This window comes from Rhinatrema bivittatum, chromosome 4, assembly GCF_901001135.1.
Source record: "Rhinatrema bivittatum chromosome 4, aRhiBiv1.1, whole genome shotgun sequence".
NCBI lineage: Eukaryota > Metazoa > Chordata > Amphibia > Gymnophiona > Rhinatrematidae > Rhinatrema > Rhinatrema bivittatum.
This window is the reverse complement of record NC_042618.1, coordinates 122,769,223-122,787,831: the sequence shown is the minus strand read 5'-3', so window position 1 is coordinate 122,787,831 and position 18,609 is coordinate 122,769,223. Positions and strand designations below refer to the sequence as shown.

The 18,609-nt window shown below is 43.4% G+C and overlaps 1 protein-coding gene across 1 annotated transcript in view; it reads right to left on the bottom strand.

The window, feature by feature from the left end:
- LOC115090106 (serine/arginine-rich splicing factor 5-like) overlaps positions 1-18,609 on the bottom strand; it is a 171,333-nt gene that overhangs the window by 43,256 nt on the left and 109,468 nt on the right. Inside the window, 2 exon segments of the mRNA XM_029598808.1 lie at positions 1,723-1,782; positions 4,935-5,039. Of these exon segments, the coding sequence (XP_029454668.1) occupies positions 1,723-1,782; positions 4,935-5,039 (165 nt within the window).

The window sequence follows — 18,609 nt, the reverse complement described above, 5'->3', positions numbered from 1 at the left end:
GATAAAACTAAAATAGGCAACCATCCATCCCGTTGCATCTGATATTTGGTCCCAGAAAACTCATTGGGAGGCCTGGAAAGATCCAGAAGACTCCTTACCACCATTTTTTGTTGCCTGAAAGAACTGAAACTTCTGACTAGTGGAAGCACTCCCCTGTTTAAATCTTCTTGAATCCCAAAACCTATCATGGGATGACGCAGAATGGGACACCCCTTTAGGCCTATCTTCTGGAAGTCTCAGGACCTGAGAATCCCCCCAGACTTTGGCCATCCTTTCAAGGTCTTCACTGAATAAGATCCCTTTAAAGGGAAGCTTTATCAAGTTGATTTTAGCAATGGAATCCACTAACCAATTTCACAACCAGAGAAGCCTTCTAGCTGCTATTATAGAGGCCACACTACTTGCTGTAGTATGCACTAAATCAAAGGAAGCATACATCAGGTATTCCACCCCTGACTTAAAGTGGGAAGTCTCTTCCATATCTTCCACACTAACAACTGAAATCTCTTCCAGGATTCGCCGAGACAAACGCAACTTAGACCTAGCTATAACATTGCAACCAGCAATCTGCAGCACCATGCTAGAAGCTTTGAAGGCTTGTTTCAAACAGCTTCAATCTTTCTATCTGTGCATCCTTTAAGGCAGTGCAACATTCCACTGGAATGGTTTCTCTCTTAGTAATAGAACAGACCAGCGCATCCACCTTTGGGAACCTAAATCTCTCCCTTTCTTGGAGAACCAGGAAGTACAAATTAAACAAGCGTCCCCCTTTAAAATTCACTTCAGGAGAGAATCACTCTAAGTCAACCGACATGATGTGTCCTACGAATGCCGGTATAAAAAAGTTTTTAAATAAATAAATAAAATAAATTAACTCTTTCACCAATTTATGCAGGGGGAAAAAACAGACTGCTTCTTTATACTGACAATAATGGGGGCTTCCAGTGTGTCCGGACTTTCTTCTTGCCTTCCCTCTGAAATATTCAGTCTTTAAAGTCTGCAAAATCAGAGAAGAGAGCTCCGCTCCATGAAAGAAAAGAACCACAGAAGAACTATTTTCCACATCTGGAGGGGTTTCTCTTTACTCCAGTTCCTCTTCACTATCAATATTTTTTGGGACCATAAAATCCTCTAAGGGATCACCTGATTAAGACAGAACATCCTCCTCTACATCCTTTCTAGAACTTTCTGCTTTTTGAAGAAACTCAACAGAAAAACCTGGAGCAGAATGAGAGACCGAACTCTGCCCCATAGAAACAATATGCTGCATGCATTTAACATTCATTTGACACAGCTGCTCAGGCCAAAGAAGAAGTCTTGAAGGGGCAGGGCACAGGCAACACATCCTGAGTAGCGCCCCCTCCCCCCCCCCGAGAAGCTATGCCCCTGGACTCCTGATCCATGGGGGCTGAGAAAGGCAGGCTCTGGTTCCCTGACTGCCTCCCATGCTCCCAAAATGGCTGTCGTTCCCAGCGCAATGCTTAAGTTCCCGGCAGTAATCAGCTGCCTAGATGGCCTCACTGAAGCAGCCTTCCCCCAGCCACAGCACTAAAATTAGTTTTAGCTGGTTCTCTTACCACCAGAACAGGCATGGTAGTTTTGCTGAATCCCCTCCCCCCCAGGATCTTCTTCCTGTGCTCTTCTGATGCTGATATGCTCCTCTAAAACACCCCCACACAGCACGGGAGAAGAGGAGAGTAATTTAAAAAATGACACACTCACCTCTCCAGACCAACAGCTCCAGCTGCTCTGTCTTCCTCTCGGTAGTGTTGCCAGCCCTGTCTTTTTTTTTTTTTTTTTTAAAGACAGATACAGGAAGGGGGGGTGGGAACAACATGAGAAGGGGGAAGTCACAGAGGAAAAAAGAAATGGATCTGCTAGCCCCCTGACCCAGGCCTGCTCCATTTAGAGAGGGAGACCAGTCTTTCATCAGGAGCTGCTAGAATACACATTTTACCTGATGCCCTAGACTATGCTCAATTGAGGGAAGGAAAATCAGTTTTTCACCCCAGGAGCCATCAACTACCCCTAATCCTCCACTAGCTAACCACGCTTTAGTCCACAGCATGGGATCCCTGTCTTCCACCTACTGGAGACAGAATACTGGCAGGCTAAGGTCAAGATGGAGTCCTATAAGGGATGATATTAGTGAGCCTGTTAGTCTATCTCCATCTGCTGGTTGGTGGACATAACCCATTTGTCTGTATTGGTCTGATTGGATGAGGAAGGAAAGCCACTGGATAATGTACCTAGATGGTAGAGACTCGTGGTTAAGAGCAGCAAGCTGAGAACCAGGCAAGCTAGGATTCGAATCCTGCTTCTCCCACTAATGTTCCTTAAGAACTTGAACAAGTTACTTCACCCTTTACTTATACAGGTACAAACTCATTGAAAGTCTTCTAGAAGCAGGGGAAATACCTAATTTATTTTTCATTCATCTTGAACTTATATATGGAAAAGCAAGTTATCAAATCTAAACCCAAATACAATGATTTCAGTGTAAATCTCTAATGCCACAGTTCATAGAAATATATACACACAGCAGAAGAATGTTTATATCAGGAGCCCAAAATCTGGTAAGATCTTTTATTAATGGTATTTTTTTGTTCTTGCTTAGACTGGTACATTATGCAAACACTGCTTACAACTTATTACTAAATAGTACCAATGAAAGTTTTTCTATTTTTAGACACAGGATAAGAGTGGCCACAAATAGTTTAAACCTGGGTTCAATTTTAGCCTTGACTGTGGGGACAGAACTTTTGTGATAATCTCCTACCACTAAGAAAAAAGTTCTATATATGTAAGTTTTATATTCAGATTTATGCAAGACTGATTTAAATAAAATGGTTCTCACAATGCACAAAATATTGCAAAGCACTGGCAATTGTGTCGCCATCCTCCACTGCCACTTCCCAGAGCAAGAGCAGTAGCCGGTGGTCAGGAGTAAGGAAAGAGCATAATCAGCCTCCCATGGCTGATGAGACTCTTGGCCCTTTTTTGGGCCGTGTGGGTTGAAGGAGGTGGCAGCTGCTGTGACTTGCATGCACATACGCAAGCGAAAGAGAGCAGGTTTGTGAGAGTTTTTGAGCACGAGAGATATGAACATTTACAAGCAAAACCCTGTCTCATTTCTTGCAAATTCACAACAATCTCAGAGCACATAGAAATCAAAAACTTCCAGGTATGGAGAGCAGAGGATTATATTTTTTTTTTTAGTTATTTTAATTATTGGGTCTTTGTGTCTGCAGCTTTGAAAAAACGGAAGAGAAATCCTCTATAAAAAGACATTTTTTAAAATTTTGGAGAGAGCTCCGAGAACTATGAGGTGACCGCTTCGCTGAATAAAATGAGACTGACTAGGGACCCTGCGTGGCCTCACGGATAATGGCATGCTCGGTGATTTCCATGCCAGGCTCCATCTGATAATGTACCCATCTGTGAGGACTACCATCGTGCTTGTCCTAGGAGAATGTCTGTGTTCTGCACGCGTGACTGAGATGAGATATTCTAACATGTAGGTTTTGTGTAGGGATCTCTAGCAGCCTGGCTTGTTCTGTTTTCCTAAAACTGTATTGATGTTTTACGGCCTGGTGTAAGATTTGCTGTGTTGCCTTTTCATAGGTAGGGTTGTTACTGTTTGAATGCTGGCAGTTAGTGCTGTTCTGGTATGAGAAGTGTTCTATATTGTAATTGTATTTTGTTTATTCATGGCTTTCTGAGGAGCCCATACTCAACACGCGTTATAAAGAGCCTAATACAACACTAAAATAAGAACTCCAACAGGAAGGAGTAAAATATTGAAAAGCTTAAGATTATATAAACTCCATCCAATACTTCTCATGTCAATCTACCCCCAGTTTTGGCATAAGGACCATTAGAAAACCAAACTTGCGTTTTATGTTTGCATATGCAGGTTTTATATTTCAATCAGTCCCACAATCACCTTTTAAATGCAGGTCTTTTTCTCTCAATGGTCATTATGCCAATATTGGGGCTGTTTTTATATGAGATAAATATTGGATGAAGTTTATATAGTGTGAGTTTTCCAACAAGTTTTCTAATTCCACCTACCACCATGAGCATTTCCTGACCCATAGGCATGTAACAGATTATATGAAAATTATGTAATTTCTTTTCAGAGAGTGTACTCTCTATTGTATCAATCTTAACAATAAAAGTAATACTTTTATTGTTTTTGTTTTTCTGTTTTTTTTTATTTCAGCTGTGGATTGTAATGGAGCAGAGCATCACACATGTAAGCACCAACTGTCAGGTTTGTCATAACGGGGGGGGGGGGGGGGGGGGGGGGGGGGGGGGGGGAGTTGAGAACCACTTAAAGTATCGGGGATACTTGATACTTAATTATACTTTTTCCTGTCTCGTGTTCTTCCTTCTTGAAAATGTTCTCACTTTGTGGGTATGGACACACTCTTAAGGCACTGATTATTTAAAGACCCATTAGGAAACTCAAGAGCAAGATAGAGGGGGAAAAGCAGTTTTTGTTTCTCTCTCCAGCTTGTTTTCATCAATGCCTCTTCCTATTGCTACCTCCAGTAGACCAATAGGCTTCTCATTCTCCTAGTGCTGCTCTGAGTTCCAAATGTTTTACTCTCTTGGGCCTTGCACTGGGCCACAGTAGCATGTACTACTCACACAGCTTGGCATTTTTCTAATGATCTAGAGCAGCATATTCTCCTCAATGTGGCAGGCACCAAGAATCAAATTTTGGTCAACCAAGTGCTTGAAATTGTGTTTTAACTCATGTTTGCTTTCTGAAATACCTATATTTTCACTGCTTGCAGTTCAACTGCTAGATGCTGAGCAGACCTAACTTTCCCTAAAGGAATAAATTCTCTATTATATATTTAAATATGATCAAATATAGTGTAACATTTTCTGTTTTCCTAAAAAATGAAGTCCATGAGACTTACCTGGATCCACTGCTTCGGGCTGGACGATAACTGAACCGTGTAGGAAATCTGCCTGGTCCATACCCGCCTCTTCCCCTGCGATTCCTGGCATGTTCTATTGTAACCCTTATAAAAGGAGAAACAGGATTACTTTTTAGAATTTACTGAAGACAGTATGTCGTCTCATTTTCAGTGCTACTAAAAAATAAAAAGGATAAAAATTTTTAAGAATGCTTTAGAAAGCAAAACACCACAAAAATAGTTTGCTTTATAAGAGTCACCCAAGTACAGTTTGCACAATTTGCACTATTATGTCTGTACAGAATTACATTTCCATGTGTTAACTATTTTCTTGCAAAATGGTAGGGAAAAAAAAAAAGTTAATTTGTATGAGAAAAATCTATCTCCCATTTTAACAAAACTGACAAAGCTAGCTTTCCAAGAAAGCTCTAGATACATATAAACAGGATTCTCTGTAGATAGCAGGATGAATTAGCCATTACACGAGGGTGATGACATTGAACAGCACCAAGGATCTAGCTTTCAGAGCTCAGTACAGACTGATGGGCATGTGCAGGAGCCCCTCAGTCTCTTCCAGAACATAAGGTTTAGAAAGGTAGTAAACGCTCCAAGGAGGCAGGCAGGTATAAAGTATAGTTAATTCATCCTGCTGTCTACAGAGAACCCTGTTTACAGGTAAGCAAACCTGCTTTCTCCGTCAAGAAGCAGGCATGAATTAGTCATTATGAGTGGAGAGTCACAAAATGAGGGTTGAATTGTGGAAGCACTTAAAGACAACTCAACCCAACCAGGTAGACAGTGCAGAACATGAAGGGTATATAGGCTGCACAGAACTGTTTGTCCAAAATTACTGTATCCTCAGGACATGATGTCCAGACGGTAGTGAGATGAAAATATGAACATATGATCAAGCAGAAGCTTTGCAAATGTCTTCAATAAAAGTGGTTCTGAGATAAGCCACTGAAGTCGCTATGATTCTAACTTGATAAGCCTTGGTAGAGTCTAATCTATAAGCCAGCCAGCACGTAAGAGTGAGCTGTACAGTCCATTAGCTAATTGAACAGTTTGGCAACTGTCCATCCCAATCTATTGGGATCAAAGGATATGAACAGCTGAGAAGCTTGACAGGTCAAGTTTTCTCAATTAATATACCAGGCTTCTCTCTTACAGTCCAAGGAGTGAAGAGCCTGTTCTCTTTAAGTGTGCATATGGTCTTGGAAAGAACATAGATAACACAATACTTTCATTAACATAGAACATAGATACTACTTTCAGAAGGAACTTGGGCGAGTACATAGACCACCCTATTGTGAGAACACTACATGTATGGTGAATATGAAAATCAGAGCCCATAGCTCTTAACACTTTGTGCCCAAGTAATGGGCCATGAGAAACTTTCCAAGTGAAAAACCAAGTCCACCAACTCAAGCAGTTCAAGATGCTTCATGATTAAGCTAGGACTACATTGCGCTAGGACTCTGGTTTACTGACCAGAGATCTGGAATATCACAACCTTTTCATAATTTTTCCAAAAGATAGGAGAAAGATCTGAGCATCTTCCACCTACTGGTGATATGCCCCTTGATTGAAGAATTGCTAAAGCCTGAGGATAAGAGGAAGAACAGATACTGAAGAAAGTCCCTCGAGCCACAGGAGAAGGGATCCAAATGGCTGGGCCCACACCAAGTTAAGAACTTCTTCCCTTTGAAACTGTAGGATCTTCTGGTTGAGAGCTTCCTAGCTGAAATCAGTACATTCTCTAGCTCTTTTGGAAGAAGGAGTAAAGAGAAGACTACTGTGTACTCAACACCCACGCTATGAGAGTCAAGGATGGAAGGTTGGAATGGCAGAGCCTCCCATCATCTTGTATGATAAGAGTCACAGATATCCCCAGACGCAGAGACTGAACTGATAGTTGGATGAGATATGGAAGCCACCCTTGCTGTGGCCAGGCTTGTGCAATGAGGATTTTCATTGCCTTGTCCTAAAGGACCTTCTAGCCAGTCCTGGATATGAGGAATCTGTGGGTATGCATAAAATAAAAATGACATTCCAGTTTAGCAGAAAAGCTGATCTGTAACTGCTCAGATGCATGAAACACAACATTTTCACTTTCCTGTTGACTTCTGAGATGAACAGATCAATCATCAGCTTTCCCAAGTGACAGATCAGAGTTGTGGACATCTTGTTCAAAGGACCATTCAAGCAATTGTAACAGTGCTTAGGCAGGCTGCCAACATATTCTGGATGGGTCTCCTGGAGATGGGCACTGATGTCCTATCCACAACCAGATTGGATAACCTCCAGGCAGAGGGCATATGAGCCCATACCTTTTCTGATCGTTCATAGAGAACATGGCCGTTTGTCTAGATTAAAATTCTCTTTCCTAAAAGGAGAGAAAAAGCTCTTAAGAGCATAGCAAATAGTTCGTAGCTGCAGGTGATTGATTTGCAGAGGACTCTCCACTGGGGACCACGATCTGAGTCCATGACACATCTGTGTGCACCCACCACCCTTTGGGGGAGGTATTGGTACAGTCACTTGATGCAATGGGACTCTTAGGGAGAGACCTACCTTTAGAATTCACATTTCATCCATCAATAAAGGGATGCTCTAATCCCAGAGTTCATGGAGATTTGGTGTGATAATGGCTGATAGAGCCTACTCCATTGGCTTTGAAGATGCTACTGAAGGCTCTACATGTGCAGATGAGTCAAACACCACCACATGCACAGTAGCCACCATATGATAGTTAGTCTTGTTGAAGGAAGGCCCTTACTAGGCCCATCAGCAATGTGGCTCTTTTGATAGAACAAACAATTTTTCCTGAAGCAAGTCTATCCAGACTCCTATAACTCAATTCTTTGAGACAGAACCAGGTTTGACATGGCAAATTTGAACAGGAAGCTCAGGGACTGCTGGAGCTATATGGAATTTGAGGGACTCCAGAACTCCTGCCAGAGGTGGACCCATCGCCAACCAATCATCTACGTACAGAAATATGCAGACTCCCTGCTGACAAAGCTATGCTGTCACTACCACAACACATTTTGTGCACACCCTTGAGGCCACCGAGGGGCCAAAGGGGAGTACCTTGTATTGATAGAGCACATCTTTCACCATAAACCTGAGGACTTCTGATGAGTGGGATGAATGTTATCATGCACACAATTGTCTTTCAGATACAGAGCACACAACCAATATCTTTGTTGAATTCATCTTGATCCTCTCCCGAACCAGCAGCTTATTTAGTTTTCACAAACCCAGTATAGGCCTCAATCCCCCAGACTTCTTGGGGATTAGGAAATACTGGAAACAGAATCCCTAGTCACACGCCAGGAAAATATTTAGCCATGTTATATACAGTTGTTCCAAATAAAGATCACAACGGTTTACAACATGACATACATTATTATACACTGACAAGTACACTGACTTAATGAGGTCAAACATACATTTTAAAAATTGACACATTCTTGGGATAAGTTATTTAGTTCAGAAGATGGGTTCCTAATGACTTTGTCCTTGAGGGTGCATGTTCTGTGTTCAGGTGATTTTAATTTAGGTTATAGGCATTTTGAAATAACCATGTGTTTAGGTCACATTTGAATTTATTTCTGGAATCAGACTTAGATACTTGGGTAGAGAGTTCCATAGCATTGGGCCTGCTATTGAGAACACACGGTCTCTTATTTTAGTTAGGTGAGTATTCTGTAATGTCATAGCTAGTAGTCCTTTGTTTTGAGATCTTAATGATCTCTGTGGCCTATATGATTGTAGATCAGCATCTACCAAACCAGAGTTGTTTAGTGTATTAATGTTAGGACTTTGTAGTTGATGGAGGACTGTACAGGTAGCCATTGAGAGCTATCAGTGAATGTGATACGTAATCAAATTTCCTTGAACCTGTTAAGAGTCTAGCTGTGGCATTTTGTAATAGTTGAAATTTTTTTTTTTTTTTTTAGAAGAAAGTTGGGAACTCCCAGTAGAAGCAAGTTACAGTAGTCTAAGTTTGAGAAGACGAGGGTCTGCAGGACTGTGTGGAAGTCTGAGAGTCAGCAATGGTTTCAGTCTATGTAGTAAGCACAGGTTGGCATATCCTGATTTGATTAATTTAGGAGTTTTTCCAGTTTAACTGCTTTTGAAGGAGAGACTCCACCTTCAACTGTAGTTGGGTAGATTGAGAAAGGATGGAGTTGGACTGAAATCCACAGAGTCAGAAGAGAGATAGTGAAGTGTAAGCAGTAGCCATATTCTGGAAGTAAGGACTGAACCCTTCTCCCCTTCCTATCCCTCACTGGAGGAGATGGGGAGGTGGGCTTTAGCAACATCAAAAACTGTTGACAGGCATAGGTTGTCTGCTGCTGAGCCTTGGGCGGCAGCAGCTGTTGCTGAAGAGTGGGAGGAGCTTGATGTTGAAAAGGGCAGAAGGGATGTCTTTGGAAGAATGGGTACTTGTAAGAGAAATCATGGCATCAGGCAGGGGTCAGTCTCCTATTGTAGTTGATAAAAAAAATGCAAGGGACATGGCACATGCAGATGTTGAGCACAGCAGCATTAACTGTATAAAACTACCCCTGAAGAAAATACATCTTCAAAACATAGCCACATCGGAATGAGCTACTGGCTACAGCTCCATATGATAAGCTAAAGGCCAGATTTTTAATGGCCTGTATGCGTAATACACAAGGGTTATGTGCGTGGCAGGACCTTGTGCGTGCAGCGCGCATTATGAAAGGGGCCCAGCCGCGCGAGTAACCCTTGTTATGCGCACAAGAGCCGGGCCTTGCAATAAAAAGGGGAGGGGGCTAGGGAAGTTCCCTCCCAGTCCACTCTAATTGGAACAGACTGGGAGGCCAACTGCGGAAGCCCGATGATGCATTGCCACGCGAATTCGCTAAATTATACCCCCCCACCCACTTGCTCGCGCCCTTTTTAAAAATCTACTCTTGTTTTTACATGCAATTATATAAAAAAAAATTTTTTAAAGATAGTGGACTGAATTAACATAAGGAGGTTTTGATGATGATACAAAGGCACAGATATATATATATATATATATATATATATACACATATATATACATATATAATGATTGGGAGCCAGTTTTGATAAATACCGCTTATCTTACCATTTTTTTCTATGTGCAGTTGCGGTTTATAAATTACCAGATTGAGATATTTTGATTTGCACGTTGGGTGTGGAGATATTTGTTTGTAGCTTTGTCACAGTTGGAGGAGACACAATTACCAGTAAAGCTTTGGAGCAAAGAAGCAGGACCATGTGAGTGGCTACCCATAATATACAGAATTATATTTACAATTTTAGTACTAGTTTTAGAAGTATTCATAGAGATTACCCACAATATTCTGCACCTTATCTGCCTCAGTAAACTTTATGCTCCTTACAATAAGATTCGTTTGTAGTCCCATTATTTATTTATTTAACATCTTTTTTATACCGACATTAAAATACACATCATATCGGTTTACATTGTAACGAAAGGTTGAAATTACATAGAACAGGGGAGGGGAGAACCAGGAGATTATGAATGAGAGAGTAGAAGGCTCTAGGGGGCGCCTGAGAGTTAAAAGAAGGGGAAGGGGAGATCAAAAACATATTTACAAACATTAATCGTGGGTGACCACGATTGATAAACATAATTACATAATTACAGCAGGGGGGGCAGGGTGGGTGGCTAGTCTGGGAAGGCCTGGTGGAAGAGCCATGTTTTGAGCATCTTTCTGAATTTCAGGGGGCAGGGCTCCAGACGGAGGTGGGATGGTATGGTGTTCCATTGTGTGGGACCGGCAATAGATAGGGCACGTTCCCTGGTTGCCGAAAGGCGGGCCTTCTTAAGGGGTGGGACTTGAAGGGTGCCAGCAAGGTTTGCTTTGGTGGGGCGGGCAGATTGCGAGAGTTGGAGAGGTTCGCTAAGCCATGAGGGATTGTTCTTGTAAATAGATTTGTGTATAATGGTGAGGGATTTGAAGAGGATGCGGAAAGAGATGGGTAGCCAATGCAGTTCCTTGAGGACTGGGGTTATATGGTCTGTTTTACGTGTGTTGCTAAGGAGTCTTGCAGTGGCGTTTTGAAGTATCTGGAGGGGTTTGATAGTGGAGTAGGGGAGTCCAAGGTAGAGGGAGTTGCAGTAGTCCAGCTTGGAAGCGAGGGTGGCTTGGATGACTGTTTTGAGATCGTGTGTGTGAAGTAGGGGCTTGAGTTTTTTGATGATGTTTAGTTTGTAGAAACCGCCTTTAAGGACAGAGCTGATGTGATTTTTTAGGTTCAGAAGAGGGTCGATGAGGACACAAAGGTTTCGGACAGCGGGCTGTGAGGTTAAGGAGCTTGAATGTTTGATGGTTGTGGATGAGGAGAAGCTCGGTTTTTGAGGCATTGAGTGCAAGTTGAAGGGATGTGAGTAGAGAGTTGATGGAAGTTAGGCATTCCTCCCAGTAGCTAAGGGTGGCGGAGATAGATACATGGAGGGGAATGATAATCTGGACATCATCAGCGTAGATGTAGAATTTAAGCCCAAGCTCTGAAAGGAGATGACAGAGGGGTAGGAGATATACGTTAAAGAGGGTGGATGAGAGGGAGGAGCCTTGGGGTATGCCTTGTGTGAGAGGGAACTGAGAGGACTCTGAGCATCTGTTAGCATCTGTTAGCCAAGTAGGATTTGAACCATAGGAGGGCAGTGTCGGAGATACCTATGTTTATGAGACTGGAGAGGAGGAGATTGTGGCTTATCGTGTCAAAGGCAGCTGAGATATCTAGGAATGCAATGAGAAAATTGTGTCCCTGGTCCAGGCCAATGAGTAGGGTGTCAGTGAGGGAGAGTCTCGGTACTCAGGTTCTTGCGGAAGCCAAATTGGGATGCGTGAATGATGCAGTTGTCTTCTAGGTATTCCATAAGTTGGGCGTTTACTACTTTCTCCATAATTTTAGCAATGAAGGGAAGGTTTGAAATGGGACGGTAGTTGGAGGGGTCTTTGGGGTCCAATGATGGTTTCTTAATGAGGAGTTTGACAACTGCATGTTTTAGTGTGTCAGGAACTGAGCCAGCAGATAAGGAGCAGTTTATGATGTCTGCGAGGGGTTGAGCAATGGTGTTGGGAATGGAGAGGAGAATTTTGGTGGGGATAGTATCGGAGGGGTGGGAAGCAGGCTTACTTCTTATGAGGATGGACTCAATTTCCTTAGTGGAAGTAGGGTCCAAGGTGTGTAGCGTGTACTTACGGGGGAGGCGGGTGTTTATTGGGCTTGCAATTACCAACTATTAGCACAATAGAGAACACGAAAAGCATCTGAAGTTATGCTACACCAGGAAAAATGTAAAGTACAACTATAATTTCTATGCATCTGTTTTGTTATAAATATAAAGCTTTTAAATTAATTCACCACAGATTTATAATCTGATATTTTTTCAAATGTGAAAACAGAAGAGTATTACTTAAATCTGGAGAGGTAACCTTGGGGACCTTTAGAAGTGAAAACTAATGGTTGATTACTCCTTTCACCCTTCCTAAAATAAATATGATCCTGCCCTTCATAATTTATACAACAGAAAAGCAAGTTTGCTTACCATAAACAAGGCTCTCCATAGATAGCAGGATAAATTAGCCATGGGTGATGTCATTTGAAAGCACCAAACAGACCCTTTGCTTCATACAGCTTTTGCTTTACAGAGCATGTTCAAGAGTTCCCAAATGAACACTTCGTGAGCCCCTCAGTTGAATGAAGAAAAAGTTTAGCTTTAGCTTTGTAGTTGACGCTCAAGGGTAGCTATTAAGCATGGGTGATTCATTTTGCTATCTACACAGTTTATGGTAAGCAAACTTGTTTTCTCTGTTGACGAGCAGGGCTGAATTAGATATGACAGCTGGAGAGTCCCAAGCTGAGGGTTGCAGAGTAACAATTTCTGAAAAAAATCAACCGAGACCCCACTCTGGTGCATGGACCAGGTGAACAGGCTGTGCAAAAATGCTTGCCCAAAGTTACTGCCACTTCCTGACAGATTGTAATGGAATGTGAAAGTATGAACTGATCAAGTTGCAGCTTTGCAAATGTATTTAATAGGCATAGTTGGCAGATGAGCCACTGAGGTAACTGGCTCTCACTTGATAAGCCTCGACAGAGTTTGATCTGGAAGCCAGTCAGGGCAGGCAATACATGCTTTTTCAAATAAATAGCTCGCTAGCTCCCTTGGCTCACAAGTAAATGGGTCCAGAGAGTTCTCTTGACATCATGCAGAAAAATGTTGGCATTTAAATTTGTACGCTCTTCTGGTTGAAGGTTTCCTCATGGAAAATCACAATGTTCTCAACTTCTTCGGGCAATGATAGCAAAGTGATTAGTGAGTGCTGAATATCCACACCATCCAGTTGAGAGAGGAAACATCCAGATGATAGAGAACCCTCTCAAAGTCAGAGAATCTCAGAGGAAGAGGAGGGCTGATTGACAACTGGATGAGAACCACACTTGTTTTGGGTCACACTGGAGCGTGCCTAACCCTTCAGTGCTTTCTGCACTGTTCTGCCTATTAGCGGACGTGGCAGAAAAGCATGCAGTAGATCTGCATCCCATTTGAGCAGAAAAGCATGTGGAGCTGATCTGAACTTTCTTTGAAGAATGGAGCAGAATCTTTTCACCTTCCTCTTGTCCTCCAACATGAACAAATCAATTGATGGGTGACCCTCAAAGATTAAATAACCTGTCTGCCACTGTTTGATCTTGAAGATGAAACACTCTGCTCAGGCCATACTCTAATGTGTTGGATAGTGAAGGAAAATAGACTGCCTGAAGAAAAGCCTTGTAGCTCCAAGCCCACTCCCAAATACTTAGGAATTCTTAGCAAAGGGCCATGACCCTGTGCCTTTTTGCCTGTTGATTTAGAACATTGCTACTTGATTGGCAGTTTGGATTAGAATTCTTTGCCCAAAAGAGATATGATAAAGCTCTGAATACATATCTGATTGTCTGAAGATCCAGAAAATTGATCTGAAACAGCTGTTCTGATGACGAGCAGGTTCCTTGGGTTCGGAAAGAACCTATATGTGCACCCCATTTCCTGGTGGATGCAACTGCTGCCAGTTTTACTTGGAGTAGAATTAGAAGAGGAACTCCCATCTCTAAGGCATTCAGATCTAGCCACCATAGGAATGACCTCTTCATTTCTGCTGTGACCCACATTGGGGATGACAAAAGCTGAAGTAACATCCCACTGAATGGAGGTCCCACTGAAGAACCCACATGTTGAAGCAGGTCAAGGGAACATGTATCACTGCTGCCATGTGATCGAGGACAACCAACATTTCCCTAGCTAGGAACTGATCCTGCTGTAGAAGCCTCTAGATCAGGGGTCGGGAACCCATGGCTCGCGAGCCAGATATGGCTCTTTTGAGGGCTGCATCTGGCTCGCAGACACGTGTCGCCATACTTCGCGGTTCCCCGCTGACCCAGCTGCTCCCCGGTCCTCCGCCGCCCGGGCTTAAAATGCTGTCAGCCCGGGCAGAACGCGGCAGGACAGCTGGAGTCAGCGGCACCGGCGTGCTCTCTTCTCCTCCCCCCCCCCGCGGCCCGGAAGAGGAAGTGGAGAGCATCGGGTGCCTGCGCGGGAAGAAGAGACCACACTAGCGTGGTCTCTTCTTCCGCGCAGGCACCCGATGCTCACCACTTCCTCTTCTCGGCCGCGGGGGGGAGGAGAAGAGAGCACGCCGACTGGAGTCATCCGGGTGCCTGCGCGGGAGTCATCGGGTGTCAGCCGGGTGCCAGCGCTGGAGTCATCGGGTGCCTGCGCGGGTCTTCCCGCGCAGGCACCCGATGCTCTCCACTTCCTCTTCCGGGCCGCGGGAAGAAGAGAGCACGCCGGTGCTCTCTTTTTCCCGCGGCCCGGAAGAGGAAGTGGAGAGCATCGGGTGCCTGCGCGGGAAGAAGACTGCAGCGCGGCTCGGAGGAAAATGAAAATCTTCAACCGCGGCCGATGGGACTCCGCCTTCGCCTCCGCGAGGGCTGAAAATGAAGGAGGTTAGCGTTGGGAGGAGGCTGCTGCTGCCGCGAGTTCCCGGGGGGGGGGGGGGGGGGGGGGAGAGAGAGAGTGAATGAGCGAGCAAGCATGTGTGTTTGAGATCCTGTGTGTGTGAGTGAGAGATTGCATGTATGTGAATGATTGAGAGCCTGTATATGTGAAAGAGAGTATGTCTGTGATTGAGATCCTGCCTGTGAGAGAGAGAGCATGAATGTAAGTTTACCATTGGGAACCTGCATGTGTAAGTTTGTAATTGAAAACCTGTTTGTGTGAAAGAGTATGTGTGTATGATTGAGATCCTTTGTGTGTGAGAGAGATCATGTGTATGTATGATTAAGAGCCTGTGTGTATAAGTAAGAGAGAGATCATGTGTGTCTGTGTCTGATTGACAGCTGGTTTAGGTGATGGAGCATGTGAGTATGTGATTGAGAGCCTGTGTTTAAATGAGAGAGAGAGACCATGTGTGTCTGTGTGTGATTGAGAGCTGATTTAGGTGAGGGAGCATGTGAGTATGTGATTGAGAGCCTGTGTGTAAATGAGAGAAAGAGAGGACATGTTTGTAAGCATGTGAATGAGAGTCTGTGTGTGAGAGAAAAAGACAGCATGTATTTATGTGATTGAAAGCCTGTGTGTGTGTAAGCGTGAAAAGATAGACAGCATGTGTGTAAATGTGTAATTAAGAGCCTATATAAGTGAGAGAGAAAAAACATTTGTATATGTGAGTGACTGAGAGCATGTGTGTATAGGTGTGTCATTGAGAGCCAGTGTGAGAGAGAGCGCTGGTATGTGACAGAGAGGAGAAAGTTCCAAGCAAACCACCCCACCTCCTGCTAATTCAGAACAATCTCAGGACACCTGGATATCAAACGTTCCCAGGTATGCAGAGCAAAAAAATTTTTGTATCCTTATTATTTTTCATTACTGGATCTTTGTGTCTGCTATTTTGAAATATTTTGTTGGTATCTGGAAATGTTTTATATGAGTTTTTAATTATTGGATATTCCACTCATCAGCTGTTTCGAAATATGTTCTTTTTGTTAGTACAGTTTTACTGCTGATGATTTTATATTTCTTGATTTGTTTTATAAGGATGTGTGATGTTTCTTTTTTCCTTTGTTACACTGCATACAGAGACTCTGGCTTGTTGCAGTTTCCAATTCAGTTTTTGTCTGCATGCTTCTTGTTATGCGTTTTGGTCTCTTTATTCTATGTTAGGTGAGGGACAGCACGTGATTCAGGTGAGGTTTTCTGCTGGCGTGTAGTTTCTGTGTAGGACTCTATAGCAGCCTGACTTGGTCCGTTTTCCTAATAGGAGATGTATTGGTGTCTTAAGGCCTGGTGTAATATTTTCAGAGACTTATTGTACTTTAAAAGTGTGATCTTACATAAAATGCACACATTTACTTGTATTTAGTTTTAAACATATTGTATGGCTCTCATGGAATTACATTTTAAAATATGTGGCGTTTATGGCTCTCTCAGCCAAAAAGGTTCCTGACCCCTGCTCTAGATCAAGGTTCAAAGGCAGTATGCTCTCTTCACTGGAAGGAATGCTCTCTCCTTCAGAGTCTATTATGCCCCTATGAACTTGATTCTTTGGGTTGGGACAAGGTTTGATTTTGTGATATTCACAATGAATTCCAGTAACTGAAGAAGTTGAATCGTCTTCTGCAGAGAATACAATAACTCTGCTTAGGAAGACCCCCATCAGTAGCCAGTCATCCAGGTAGGGAAAACCACAGATGCCCTGGTGATAAAGATGTACTGCTACTAATGACAGCCATTTGGTGAAAATCCTCAGAGCCCAAGAAGGAGTACTGCATTGGTAGTGAGAGGAAAATACAGGTGTTGCCGATAGGTATGAGGGCAAACATCCAATCTCCTGCTTGACTGAAGGGCAGAAAATTAATTTTGAATTTTTCCCACAACAGGCTCATTTACACTTCATAAACCCAGGATAGGTCTCAATCCCACTGATTTCTTGGGGATCAGGAAATAGCAGTAGTAGAACCTCTTGCCAGATTAATAAGGAGGGACAGGTTCTATCACCTGCTGTATGAAAAGCAACTCTACCTCAGGATAGAGCCAAGTTGAGTGAGACCTGGATTGAAGGTTGAGCCATGTAGTAGCACTGGAAGGCAGGAGAAATATAATACAGATTCCACAATATTGAGGACCTAATGGTCCTTAGTGATCTACCACTTTTTCCAGCTAAAGATAGATCCTTTCCCCTATGGGAAGAATCAAGGTCTGAGAACCAAGGCTGGTCAAAAACTAGGTTTGGGCTGGGCTTGTTAAAGCATCTTTGGCTGATGTCCACGAGCTGGAAGCTGTTGCTGGAGAAGCACAGATGATGCATGATACCATGGAATTGGCAGAATGGGCCTCCCTGGAAGAAGGAATGCTTAAAAGAGAAAAAAAAAGAAAAAGAGGATCTCTCAACAAGTACAGTTGCTCAGAGACCATTGAGCGAGACTGGACAGTAACATTCTGCTCCTTGATTTGAGCAATCATTTATCTGCACTTGTCTCAAGAGGTTTTCCCCAGAACATGGCACATCTGCCAACTTATCATGCACTTCTCACAGACTAGTGGCTCTTAACCAAGCCATTTGATGCGCCCCAATGGCTGCTCCTGCCGATCTGGCTACTGCATCAAACATTTCATATACCGAGTGAAGGAGAGGACATGCATACTCCTCCCTCATCTTGAAGAGCCTGTGGATACCCCGGACTGGTCTCTTTTCCGCAAGTAACAGTAATTTTAGCTTGCTGATACGATCATATAACATTGATGGGCCACAATGTGAGCACTGAGCAACGAGCTCTGAAAAACTGTTCCTGAAGTTGTCTAACAGCTTAGGGACCTTGAGAAAAATGTGCCTGCTTCAGTGTCGATTCCACTATGACTGATTAGTGCAGTAGTTGGACTACCCCCAAACCTCTGGGTTTGCTGAACTCTGTACTTAGGGTCCAACATTCTGGATTTTCCTCATTCTCATTTTAAAAACCCCACCAATTAGAGTGCACAGGGATTGCTGACTCAGCTGAAGTTTCCAGGATTTGGAAAGACCTCAGTATGGGGGTCCTTGTCCTTGCAAATGCTAACTCCCAGGACCTTCTCCAACTTATCCAAGAACTTGGGAATAAGTGAGGTCCTCTGACTGTAAAGAACACTCTGGAGGATCAGATAGGGGGGTCAGAGGGAATCCCTGTTGATCCTTCCTCTAATTCAAGATGAGAGGGAACATTAACCTAAGACCTGGTGATGACACAGGCAACTGGGGCAGAGCCCTTGGCCATATCAGAGGGGAATACTCCTGGGTCAACACCTCAAAATGGCTGAACTCTCCACTGTGAGAGAATGACAGACTAGGCTTCACCCCTGGGATCTCTGATGGGACCTCCCCTCGGCAGAGGCAAGCGGGACTCCCCCTTGGGGGAACAAATTTGATATTCCAGACAAAAGAGGTTGAAGAGTGGTCTCCTTGTCCCTCACTTCCAACAAGGTAAAGAAAGTCTTCACCAACTCTGCTATTTGGTCTATGGATTGCTGTGCCATCCATAGAGTTGGGGGATGGACATCTTCTTCCAAGACCAGCATTAGCTCAACTTGCTGGAAAACTCCCTCTGGACTACAGGCAGCAGC